The sequence below is a fragment of the Vanellus vanellus genome, assembly GCF_965231255.1.
Source record: "Vanellus vanellus genome assembly, chromosome: Z".
Classification (NCBI taxonomy): Eukaryota; Metazoa; Chordata; class Aves; order Charadriiformes; family Charadriidae; genus Vanellus; species Vanellus vanellus.
Genome location: NC_138908.1, coordinates 38710560 through 38723726, shown reverse-complemented (window position 1 = coordinate 38723726; position 13167 = coordinate 38710560). Strand labels below are relative to the sequence as shown.

Genomic DNA, 13167 nt, shown 5'->3' with positions numbered 1-13167 from the left:
GATTTAGGGATAAGCCAAGAACTAAAATAAGGAGTTTATGTCTCCTGGGCTGTCAATGCAGAGAGACAGGAGGGATGCAGAGCAGCTAAGACTTCCGAAATTGCCTGTATGGTACGAATAATCTTCTTAACTCCTTTTACTTTGCTGTCTTTCACTGTCCTGGTATGTTTTTCATACACACATACTGATAGTTGGTGATGACACATTTCTGCTTGATTCTCCACTAAAAGACAAAATTTCATTATTCCCTCAATACCTCAAGACATTAGAAAATAAATTCCCAACCTGGGCTGACTGGCTCATGCATTGTCATCTTCATCTATCACCAATACTTTAAGGTTAATAATTTTCTGTACTAGACTCTTACTTTCACCTCTTATTTTCTCTGCCTTTCCTAACACTCCCTAAGGAGTTCTTTCCCCTTGTTGCTTGTGTTATCAGAGACAGAAAGAGTAGAGAAAAAGTTGTATTAGTTTGCCAAGTAGAGCGTAAGAGAAGCTACAGGAAGAAAGGACACTATTGAGACAATACTTAATCTTTGGCAATGAACTGAAGTAGCAATAAGTCTCCTCAATAGAGGAACATGAAAAGGTAATTAGATAAGAAGGTGGAGAACCTTAATATTCAAAGATGCTGACTACGGAAGAAGCTAACCTTGAACCCTGAAGTTCAGGACTTTTGTTTTAGCTCCTAGTCCACCAGAAGAGGTGTCAGTAGATACTGAGTTTAATTTGTCTAATACTGATTTCCAAAATGCAATTTTTTTCCTTTCCAAAAAAACTTCAGTAAGCCAATTTTAAGAGAAAATTTTATGCAACTTTATTTTCTATATCCAGGAAATGTTTAGATTATTCTTGCCCCACATTTCCCCAGAAACATCAGTTATTATTGCTTAGTCTTCCTTTTGTTTTTGCATAAGCTTAAAAATGATAAGTTGAAAGAAAATAATATAAGAACTTTACACGAAAATGTGCAACTGAAAGTTTTTATCATTATTTTGAGTGGACAAGAGATAAAGTGGACTTGAGATAGACATCAGGTGCTGGTTTCGGGACATGTTTGGGGATGAAAAGGATGGTCTTTTACAAAGTAAAAAAGGGTTGTCTTGTACAAAGTACATTAGGCTTTGTACAACTTTCAAAATTAATTCAAAATTTCGAGCAAGGGGAAAATCACTTCATCAAAGGCATTCATGAACTCTGATGGATCCTTATGAGTGAATACAAAACTCATGTATCGGATTAGTTACAAGTGTATAAAGACAACTTTAAATTTTAACTGGCTTTGGAAAAATGAAGGTTCTTTACCTAGATGCATTTTAGATCATTCTTGTCTCCATTTACTTTATTGTCTCCAGGTCCTTTTCACTTGAGTACCCCAAGTGAATATATCCTACTTTGCACCTAGGCTCTGAAACCTACCATGAATTCCATCAATAGTTAGAGTTTGCTTAAACTGTAGTTTCTATTCAGTGTCATACTATTCTATACATGGTGAGAAAATATAATTGCAAAAGCAAAGTTCAAGTTTCCTTTCTTTTCAAAGCCTCACTCCTGAGTTACCAATGGCACAGAAATGGTCTTGAAAAGATACCGATATAATAGTACAACCACGCTCACTGAAACAATACCTGAACGGGGCTTAAATCTACATGATTTAAGGAGGATGGAAAAAATCAAACTGTTTGTTACATTTTTTCATTTTTCTGGCTGTCATTCAAAAATGAGTAATCCATCAATCTCACAAAACAATTTTCAAACCGATGAAAGCAACTGTACTTTACGTACCTATGAGAATGAGGAAAACAATTGATAACATTGCTCAGGTTGTAAGAATGAATTTTAATAAAAACAGTACTCAAAAATTCAATCTTGATATACAGAACAATGTTTTTATACCCCCAAGACATGCCAAAGGTCTAAACAACATTCAATCATTTTTTCTTGCTAAGGTTTGATTTCTCCATAGGTATATTATACTCATCTCAAACCTTCTGTGCTTTGCTTTCCAAGACCAAGAAAATTCCCTTTCTCTTCTGTTACACTTCCTCTAATGTTCAACTTGGCTTCTGGGGCTTTCTTTTGTCCTTGTTTTATTTCCTTCTTCCCGTGCAGCATCACAGGACTAACTTTAACTAGACACGGTATGTTAGGGATGCAGTGCTCCTCCTTATGATACTGAAATTTCTCAAACATCTGACTGTTAATTCTGATTTGTAAACAAGACATCTCCAAATTTAGGTTAGGAAGAAATGCTCTGCAATCTCTGCTAGCAGAAAAACGAGTATATCAGAAATGGTCAATTTCTTACACTGAACTTGACATTTCAAATAACTTTCTATGCAATTGCAGTCACTTGGGACACTGATGACAGCCTTGGATACCTCCTTTTTCTGTAGGAAGTACTAGTTGTGTTTTCACATGGGTTTGGAAAGTGTTCTATGGCTAGCATGCAAAGGGAAAAGCACAGATTGTTCTGTGGATCAGCCTGCAACGGTAAGTACTGTATGCTTCATGTAGATACAGGGGATAGTTCGGATGACATGGAGTTCTCCTATCATCTCCTCTTCCACTGTATGTTGCCATTACTTGCAAAGTATTCTGTTTACATAGAGAGACTGTAAATAAAATTTGCAAAACATTAGTTTTATGCATGGAGCTTTTGCAGTGCTAGTATTGCATGACATTTTGAAGTTTTGCCTCAACATCATCACCATTACAACTGATCATAAAGCTAGGGAGAAAATGAGTCATTTGATGAAAATCAGCTTATTTTTATTTAAGAAAAGGAAAATATAATTCTCCCTAGCTTACAGAAGCAGAACTAATTTACCTCCCTCCAGTAACATTCTATATATTGTGTTTAATTACTTTGAGAAAAGAGTGGATGTTCAAACATCTGTTTTCTATGCTATTAGCAATTTTTTACTTCTGGCCATTTATTTAACATGATGTATAAAATAAACATTACAAAATATTAAAATGCAAATAAAGCTATCTAGACTTCAGATGATTGAAGAAAAAGTAGATAAATGTTCTTAAAATAACTAATTTAGGGGGTTTACTATATCAAATCATAATAGGGTTGTAAATGCTTATGTTAGACCTCAATAAAAAAAAAAAAAGATTTTTCTTAATTGTAAGGGAAGAAGAAGAAGAAATTGCATCCTCTTGGTTGTTTCACAGTAAATAAATTGCTAAGAATAATATTGATGAAACACTGCAGATGTTGATTCAGGAGCTTATTTAAAACTGTCTTCTACCAGTATTTCATTTGGGAACTTTACAATATTAAAAATCTGACACGACTGGGCTAAGGGAACAGAAGGAAGAGAACTCACGAAAGTTTATGGACTAACTGAAAAAGAGAAACAAACTCAAAGCTAACTGTTTCACTTTGGGCTTTTTTCCCAATCAGTCAGCAGTTGGCACAGGACTAAGAGTTGAACTTTAAAGAGGTAAGAGGACTCAATTGCTGTCCTTATGACATGAGAAAAAAATTTTATACGTAAGAACCAAGGAGACTTTGTGGGAAAACTAAAGGAGAAGCTAAGAGTAGGGTAGTAAGGGCAGGAATAAAGATGAGATGGAGAAGTATAGTCTTACTCAAGATGTATAAAGTTACACAAAATAAGCAGGTTTTTCTTTCTAAATATCTCTGTAATGCTGTACTATCAAATAGCACCTACATGCAGAAAAATTACACTAAATGTGCAGAAGTCCTACCTCAGACACTACCACAAATGGTGACACTTCAATTTTTCAGTATTTGTCAAATACAATTATTCCTATTACTGTTGAAACTAAAGTATAGAAACCTAAAGAATATACCAACAATATATTGTAAGGTGTGTGAGATTTCAACTTGAAATGCCTGACATTTTATTTAACCTTTACACTTGGCTGAATTGTACAACTACTGCTGTTAGCAAGATCACATTCTGTATGAGTTTTTCACATCTGGCAACTCCCTTGACATCTTTCTCATCCAAAATAGAATAATTTTTTCAACTTTAAAATAAATCCTGTAACAGAGACATTCATGTTGTTTTTAAAAGTGAAATGATGAATACTTTACAAGATATGGAAAATAAGACAACAATTACCTAGATCCAGTTTTGATTCTTACACTCGTTTTCTTCCTATGCAAAGAAAACTGATTTTTGGGTGTGTTCCTCTGTCACCTTTTATAATTTTATAATCTACAAGTACTACAACTTTCCCAAACATATTTTACAGTTTAGAAAAACAGTTAAAACAACGCTGTTAGCAGCGGAAAGAAAGAGGAGAACACAGAAATGATGCCATTAAATCTCTCCCTTGCTATATATTTTAAAGACAAAAAACAGTCCAGCCTGCTATGCAAGAAAACTTCAGTTTCACCTTTAGAAAAATGGATTCAAAGTAACTTTAAGAAGCAGAAAGAAGATAGCTTTTTACAAAGACTTTTTAAAAGATTCAAGAGATTATTTTTTTTCCTTTCTTTTTATTTTATAGCCTTCTTGGTAAAATATGCTTTTAAATTGAATGCCATCAGGGAAAGCATGATCCTAGGGATTATGTGCTGCGTTTTTATTTTACCTTTAAACAGTGGAAGCTCTGTAATGAAGTAGTGCGGTTTTGGGAGGAGCAAGGAAGAACAAAGACGAAATTCGTTTTGATGAGTTGAATTAAGCCTTGCTAATTAAAATGTGTTCATACACAAAACAAAACAAAAAAAAAAAAAGGAGTGACAGCTGTAAGTACACAGGCCAGTAGCTACAGTTTAAATCTAGCCGGGTCAAATTACCTGCTGTGTATTAATTTTAACAAAGTTCCATTATTTTATTTTGGGTTTTTTGTGGAATCATGATTGTTAATGCATACCAATGCCTCAGCTTTACACATGAAACTTTCATGGGAAAAAACTGCATAAAGAAAGCCCGAGTTATTTTTTATATATACATCTAACTTTCCTACTTGATATTGTCACAGAATATTTTCCCTTGTCCCATCAATCATATTTCATTCTAGTAACAGAGTAAGAAAGTTTATGTATGTTGTTTAGAAGCATTTTTATCTTCTCATAACAGATCTATTACTGAGTGGTATACAAGTAAGATACTAACAAATAAAAGCAGATCTGCCAGCAAGGCATCATCTATCAATTACAGGCCCAGTATGACATCTATTGTGAAAGTCTAGAGATAAACAACAGAAATAAACGATGGATGGAGATAGCTTTAAAATGTTACAAAGCAGAAAAACAAAGGACTTTAGACACAAACACTCCAAAGCACAATTTTCAGCTAAGGAGCAACTTGTCAATGTGAAACACTTCCTTTGCAAGTTGAAAGACACCAGAAACTACATTCAATTAATGAAAGAGGTTTGCTTTCTTTTTACTTCAGTCTGGTAAATAACAACAAAGAGAAGGAAAATTATTTTTGTGTTAAAAAGACTTTTCCTACATTATGCCGAGTTCTGTACGGACTACAGTTACACAGAAAATAAGTTGTTTAAATAGCTATTTGACTAAGAGATCCAAAAAATGAGCTCGTTTCAGCAATGAACAGCTTTGAGAAAGACTCTGGCTGGTAACAAGCATCTCCTTAAACCGCAGCGCTAATAAAGTCTGGTTTCTCATTAAATCCTGTCTCATACGAACTCACTGCTGAGCAGCAGAAAGTATTCTAACTGAAACATTTTCCACAGCTAGGACATCCACAATGCCTCCCTCCTGTGCCCATTCTTTCATGCCAAAGAATAGGTTAGTTCGTGCTGAAACTTTTTGTCTGAGGACAACAAAATTTTCCCTTCATCTGGCCACCTACTTGTAATAAAATTCTAGGGACCGTCTTTTTTCGCAGCCAAAGACCTGTAGTCAAATTAGGCCACAACTGGCCAACAGACCCCAAGTACATAGGGAAGAAAAGTCAGGAAGAGAGGGGATGAACAGACAAATAGACTGGCTGATATATATGCCTGTTGTGGTGGCATAAGAATGCTTGTGCAATGAATAGTGATTGTCAGACTTTCTTTAGAAAATGAAAAACATCAATATTCATTCTTGGGTAGCTTTCCCAGCACCAAGTTACCAAGTCATCTTCTTGCTGTTACACACTTCCTCTAGTTCTCTGAATCTTGACTTCCTTACTAGACAGTGGGATGTACTGAAGAGGAAAAATGGGAAGATTTTCTGCTACATCTAGCTCACAGTTTGGCAGCTAAGGCTTTTTTCATAGCGGAAAGAACTGGACTTAAATTTCCAGAGGCAGAAAAATCAATCCTTCTCCCTCTCAACCTGAGCAGCTGGTCTGTGCACAAAGCTGTTGTATAAAAGGAGGCACTGCTGTCCCCCTGCTTGGTCTTGTTCTGCTGTCTGCCATGGGTGAATTTTCTGAGGAGACTCGACCTGCTACCACAGACAAGGCATGCTCTATAAATGCCTACTTGGTTGAGACCCTCAGCAGATGTAGAAGAAACAATTCATTTTGGTATATTAACTGGGATTCAACTAACTGCTGCTCAACCTTAGCCTATAGAAGGTTGCAGTACTTCTGTGCATATTCAAAAGCAAAATTTCTCACATCTGAGAAATGTATGTTAAAACTGGTTGGTCAACAGACAGCAGCTGGCTGGGTCTTTCAATGACCCCATTTCAAAATAGGATGGAATACCACATAACATGCAACGAGGTCCAAAATGTCATACCTGGTCTGCCCTGAATCTATATCTTAATGCTATTAAATTCCAGTAACATTCTTTTAAAATAGCTTTTTGAGTGTAACTTCCTGGGGTTTCAAAAAAAGCAAACAGAAAATAAAGAAGTTTTTCATACAGCCTCAAACACCCACATTAATTATCATCCAAGTTAAGATCTTTACATCTACCACATACTCATGGCAGCTGATGGAACAGAATAAAAGCAGTAGTAGATCGCCATGCTGTAGGGATCTGCTTCGAAGAAGCAACACATTTTGTCAGTGTATTTCAGATGTACTAGATGGCAGCAGAAACCTATTGAGGTCTCTCAATGGCTACAGCTGTTTTCAGCTCCACTGCCCAGTCCTGCTTGGGCCCAGAACAGCTTGATGCAAACACTGTAAGAAAATATTCCATTAACCCATGAAGCCTGTGGTTCAAGTTGGCTTCTCTACCTAAATGCCATATGCAAAATTCCTTCATTCATTTTTCACTTTCTGGTGACATAAAGCATGATCAGTTACTATTTGGATGACAGAACCCAAAAAGGGCTGAAACATTGTCATTGCACAACAGGACCGGTACAAGTACACGCTCACCAGGCAAAAGTTGTGATAAGCACGAACACACTCAGCAAAAATAGTCCTCAGAAAGGCTGACAGGAATAGGGAAAAAATTCATCACTGAACATACCCCAAAACATTTCAAGTTTAAAAGGCATTGTAACATGGTGAAATCTGACGTATTTTCAAGGAGCTGAAGACATATGCCCAAATCATTATTTTAGCATGAGGAAAAAAAAAAAGATTTTTCAAACCTCAGTCTTTGAATAGCAGTAAAACATTCTGAATGAAACTCATAATGAGTCAGTCACATAACATTTCAAGGTGAAAGCACTAGAAGTTTGAAACATCTATAATTAACTGAAGACAAGGAAACATCAAACTACGTAAGTAAGTTGAACACTGAGAATATATGGAGAACTTGACCTGAATTTCTTGAACTGGATAGTATGTCTCCAAAACTCTCCTGCAAAATTCCTTAGGAGAGGGTGGAATTGGAAGACAAAGGGGAAAAATTGCTAAGAAACATAGACATCATTTTCTGTCTCTTTTTTCACTAGGACTTATTGTCAAGGCACATTTTTTCATAACACCACCACCAGAAGGAAATACATCCTTAAATTGACATTATTATCTTTATCCACTGCTAAAAAGAGACCAGTCATCATAACTCAGTTTTCCTTATGTAAAATGTAGCTCTGACCACCGACAAAAAAAGACAGGGAGAAAGTATTGGCTGAAATCACAACTCAACAATAACCAAAATAATAGAGCATTTGAAATTGTACAATAATTGTCTCGATTAGTGATAGGATGGGATAGTTTCTTACACAAAGTTCATACCAGTGCTCCCATTACAGTAGTTTTTACTGTCCTCTCTACATGAGCTGCAATGGTATCTATTAAAATTGGATACAGTGTCTTCAAATTAAGTTCCACTCATTAGAAAGAACATGGGCAGAGAAAAGATATGAAGTTCCCCAAAACTTCCAGAAATGACGGCCAAAGCTAGGTGAGGGTCACAGGGATGTTCAAGTTATTGCCCCTTCCCCAGAAAGGCAGACATACTAATTCAAGTGACAACGACTTATCCATAAAATAAACACAAAAAGTTTCACAACACAAAAACCTCCTCGAACATTATTCATTATATAATTTTCATTCACCTTGAATCCAGGAAAAGTGGCCTTCCAAATAGAGAAGAGGTTTATGACCCCAAAACTCTCAAAAAATGTTGGTAAGACAAAAGATCTATTCACAGCTATACTTTCAGTTTTTAAACTCTTTACAACCAATTAACAAGTAGCACGAAAACAGAATTTGAATCCTAAAGTACCAGAAGTTATGTAAAAGTGTATCATTATTTAAATTACCATTTTTGCACACAGATAGCTAACTCTGTTTTTTTCCTAGTCTGATCGTTAGCAATATTATTCAGCTTTCAGATCAAGACATCGATTGTCATTTACAGAGTCACTCAATACTGACTTAGTTAATGAAGGCTTTGATTAAATAAATAATGTACAATGCCACTCCCTAAAAGGGAGAAACACACTTTTAAATTAATTTTTGGTAACTAATATGAGCCATAAGCTTTAAAACATGCCATGATCCTTAATAGAAATATAAAAATAAGCAGAAATTCATAAACAGCAAACCAAAATAAAATATCAAGAGCATGTGCTATTTAGTTATCCATGGTAACAAGAGCAAAACATTCATACCTGCACCTGGAATGATTGCCAACTTTGTTTCAACTAGGCCCATTTTAGCAGAAGAGGCTAAAACACAGAACGTAAATGAGTTCTTACTATCACCTGTCGGAAAAAAACACTGAAAAATATGTAATAATGACCTACAAGATTGTTAATTTATTACATTTCTTTCATAAAGAACAGCCACTTAAAAAACAGTTATGAAAATCTTTAAATAGATTCAACTGATCTGCCTTTAGTAAAAGATCGAACTTGCCATCAAGGCAAGTTCTGTACCTTATTAACTTCCACATGGCAAGTAAGCAATTACCGTAACACTTATTCGCAAAATTTAAAATACTAAAAGGAACAGACTGTTGCCATTTAACATCTTAAAATGGGGTAGAATTCTGTATCTGACTATTATGAATTCTCTAAGGGTCAAACAGCTTTATATACCCTAAGTTACTGGCAACTGTTCAGGACTAAGTTTCCATTTACTTTCCAACAAATGGCTTTACAGTTCTGACAGCTGGATAGGTCAAGGCTCATCTTTTCAAGTGCTGTTGTCACTTTTATTTTATAACAGCTTAATTGCTTGTGTAATAGTACTCTCACTAACAACTTTTGCTTTTTCCCTGCAACCTGTTTAGATAAAATCAAATCTCCATCTAGAACACTTCAAACAGAAGAGGAGAATACTTTAATTACTAAATAAATTATCAAAACAACTACATAAACCTTATGGTAATACGGATAAAATGAAGGTCATAAGAATAAAATAAGACATGTAACAAAACCAATCAGTTATCAGAGGTAAGTTGTTTGAAATTAAACATTAGCAAGTACTTAAACATGTTTCTGCTAAAACTCTTTAAAATAATTGGTTATAAACAACATCAAGTATAAAATAAGTTTTATAAGATTGTTGCCAAAACAAGGATTAGTCAACCCATCTGCAACAGTAGTAATCCTATGTTCTATAAACAGAATTCAGACCTACCTGCAACTCTTATATCACAGGCTAACGCAAGTTCTAGGCCACCACCTAATGCAGTTCCATCTATTGCAGCAATAGTAGGTACAGGCAGATTAGCTGAAAAAGAAAGTACCAATTAACACTAGCCTCATAAAGAATATCTCTGAAAAAACATTTCATCACATTTTGTTCAAAGTACAGTCATGATATGGGAAAAAAGTTTCATAAACCAAAGTGGGTCTAAAAATTGATTGCTCTGCAGAACTTCGGCAAAAACACTGACCCTGCCTCTAATCACTCTGTGGCTGAATATGTTTGCAAGCCTTTTCCTCTAGCTTCTGTTCACTTTTGACCAAAATCTGAACAGTAAACTCCAAAAACACACACAGCAGAGCTAGACAAACAATAAAACAGCAATGCTTAAAAAAAGCACGTACACAAACAGTCCCAGTTGAAATACAGATGTCTTATCATGCGATGCTAGCATTGCTGGAAGCTTGCTGTGTCTTAATATTCCGAGACATGGTGTGGCCACCAATATTGCCCCTTTTCTCCTGTAAAGCAGCAGCTAACAGCTTCATGGAATGTGGGAATTTTTCAGTCTGATAAACAGATGCACATGCTGCCAGTACACAAAACCGGGAACAGGGCTCTAGAGGCCTCTGTGACCACGGCATGCTTTGTATTTAACATATAGTCAGTGTTCTGACACGGGGAAGTCAATTACACATTCAGCTTAAAGTACTACTCCTCAACCCCAAAAAGTTTAAGTTCTCTTCCCTCTCCACCACAAACTCGAAGAAGCTTGATGAAAAAGGTATTTTTCATGTGAGAAATAAACTTGTATATTACAGCTTTAATTATATTTCACATTTACCACAAGCTATCAATAATTTTAAACTATACTCAAAAAATATTTGAGCAGTACATTTTTGCTACTAAAGTTTCAAAGATAGACAAAAGCAATTAATTAGGTGAACACCTGGGCGTACGGCTTGTTGAAATGTTAAACCAGCTCTTGACAGCAATAGTTTTTTCTGCAGATGTTAAAAAAGTATTTTTTTTGTTTTGTTTCAGCTACTTAAATTTAATGACCAGTTCGTTCAGTCTTAGTTGGAAACTGAAAAAGAAAAAAACCTGCTGCGAAAATATAAATGAAAATGAGGTGTAAGAGAATGTTCTCTCTTTTTAAAATCTAATTAATGTAATGTGACTAAAAATTATTAATTTAATGTATTAATTACAAATAATACTTCCTTTCTTTATTGAACTAGTTAGTTCTAGATTTAGAAGTTGTGCTACCTATCTTTTTTCCTTTCTGACAGATACAATTCAGGTATCTTCATTTAAAAAAAAAAATCATTTAAATGTTGATGTATAGCAGCATGAATAAATCTGTATACAAACAGGTAGTCTCTCACTGGGCAACAAAACAACACATCGAATTAAATGAAAGGATATTTTTAGCTGCAAATCGACATCCATTTATAATTAACAACTAATGAAAATCCAATTGTCTTTAAGAAAAGAACAAAAATTTACCAATGCTTTTCAAGACTACAACAGATGCTTTAAAACAAAGTCCCTTAGTTGCTGGTTTAGATCATGATTAAAAGTGATTATCTGAATCAATTCCAATGTCAAAAGAGACTACTGATTACTGTCCCCAACATCAAGCACTTGCAGTCACTTAAAAGAGCCTAAGGTATCCATTATATTTGCCATCTACCACAGAAGGAATAGGAGACAGAAGAAGAGGAGTAAAATCTGCTCTTTCTCAATTTACTTTTTCTTAGTTATATGGGATGGCAAGAAAAGGAGGGAACTCTAATTTCCAGTGGGGCCAGGTTGCTCACCAAAACTCAGAACCCTGTCACCATAACCAATTTGCCACTCTTGCAATCCAAGTTCAAGGCTGATACAACTAGCATTTCTCTTAAAGGAATCCCTGAACACGAAGGCATGGCCATTATTAACTGTAGTTGCCAGCAGTTACTGCCTACATTTATGTTCCATTTCTCAGAGACTAGCAAACAGTGTCTGGAGCACTATTTACGCAACTTTTCAGTGCTCACAGTACTGTGTGGTGCAGTCAACACACTGGAGGCAAGGGATACCATCAAGAGGGACCTGGACAGGCTTTAGAACCTCATGAAGTTCAACAAGACCAAGTGCAAGGTCCTGCACGTGGGCTGGGGCAATCCCAAGCACAAATACAGGCTGGGCAGGGAATGGATTGAGAACAGCCCCAAGGAGAATGTCCTGGGGGTGTTGGTTGATGAGAAGCTCAATGTGAGCCAGCAATGTGCACACTTCCAGCCCAGAAGGCCAACTGTACTGTGGGCTGCATGAAAAGAAGCGTGGCCAACAGGTAAAGGGAGATGATTCTGCCCCTCTACTCCACTCTCCTGAGACCCCAGCTGGAGTACTGTGTCCAGCTCTGGGGCCCCCAACATAAGAAGGACGCAGACCGATTGGAGCGAGTCCAGAGGGGGAGCCACAAAGATGATCAGAGGGCTGGAGCACCTCTACCATGAAGACAGGCTGAAAGAGTTGGGGTTGTTCAGGCTGGAGAAGAGAAGGCTCTAGGAAGACCTTATAGCGGCCTTTCAGTACTTAAAAGGGGCCTACAGGAAAGATGGGGAGGGACGATTTATCAGGGAGTATAGTTATAAGATGAGGGATAGTGGTTTTAAACTGGAAGAGGGTAGATTTAGATTAAACGCTAGGAAGAAATTCCTTACTCTGGGGGTGGTGAGGCACTGTAACAGGTTGCCCAGAGAAGTTGTGGATGCCCCATCTCTGGAGGTGTTCAAGGCCAGGTTGGATGGGGCTTTGAGCAACCTGGTCTAGTGGGAGGTGTCCCTGCCCATAGCAGGTGGATTGGAAGTAGATGATCTTTAAGGCTCCTTCCACCACAAACCAGTCTATGATTCTATGATTCTACTCCAAGGCAGGCTACTTTCTCTATGATAAGTATCTTCCAGATCTAGCTATGGTTCAATTCAAGTAGACACATGGCAATGAAACTTACAGAAAGAGTTTATAAAATAACTTGGCTTCAAGAATTGGAGCCAGCATTTCGATCAAGAAATACTAAAAGTCATAATCCAAAGGGAGAAAAAGCAGTTTTATACCATATGTTAGAATCATTACTTCCCAAGGATATTGTTTACAAAGGAACACCTGACACAGAAGTTGACAATGAATGACAGGCAAAATACAAATTCTTTACAATAGCTCTGTGC

General features: G+C 36.4%; 1 protein-coding gene across 3 annotated transcripts in view; it reads right to left on the bottom strand.

Annotated features, from left to right (window-relative positions):
• Positions 1-13167, bottom strand: part of AUH (AU RNA binding methylglutaconyl-CoA hydratase) — a 125044-nt gene that overhangs the window by 60098 nt on the left and 51779 nt on the right. For all 3 annotated transcript variants that reach the window (XM_082497772.1, XM_082497773.1, XM_082497774.1), the window contains 2 exons: positions 9944-10036; positions 8971-9027 (listed from right to left, as the gene is read on the bottom strand). In XM_082497772.1, coding sequence (XP_082353898.1) covers positions 8971-9027; positions 9944-10036 — 150 coding nt within the window. The remainder of the gene's footprint in view (positions 1-8970; positions 9028-9943; positions 10037-13167) is intronic.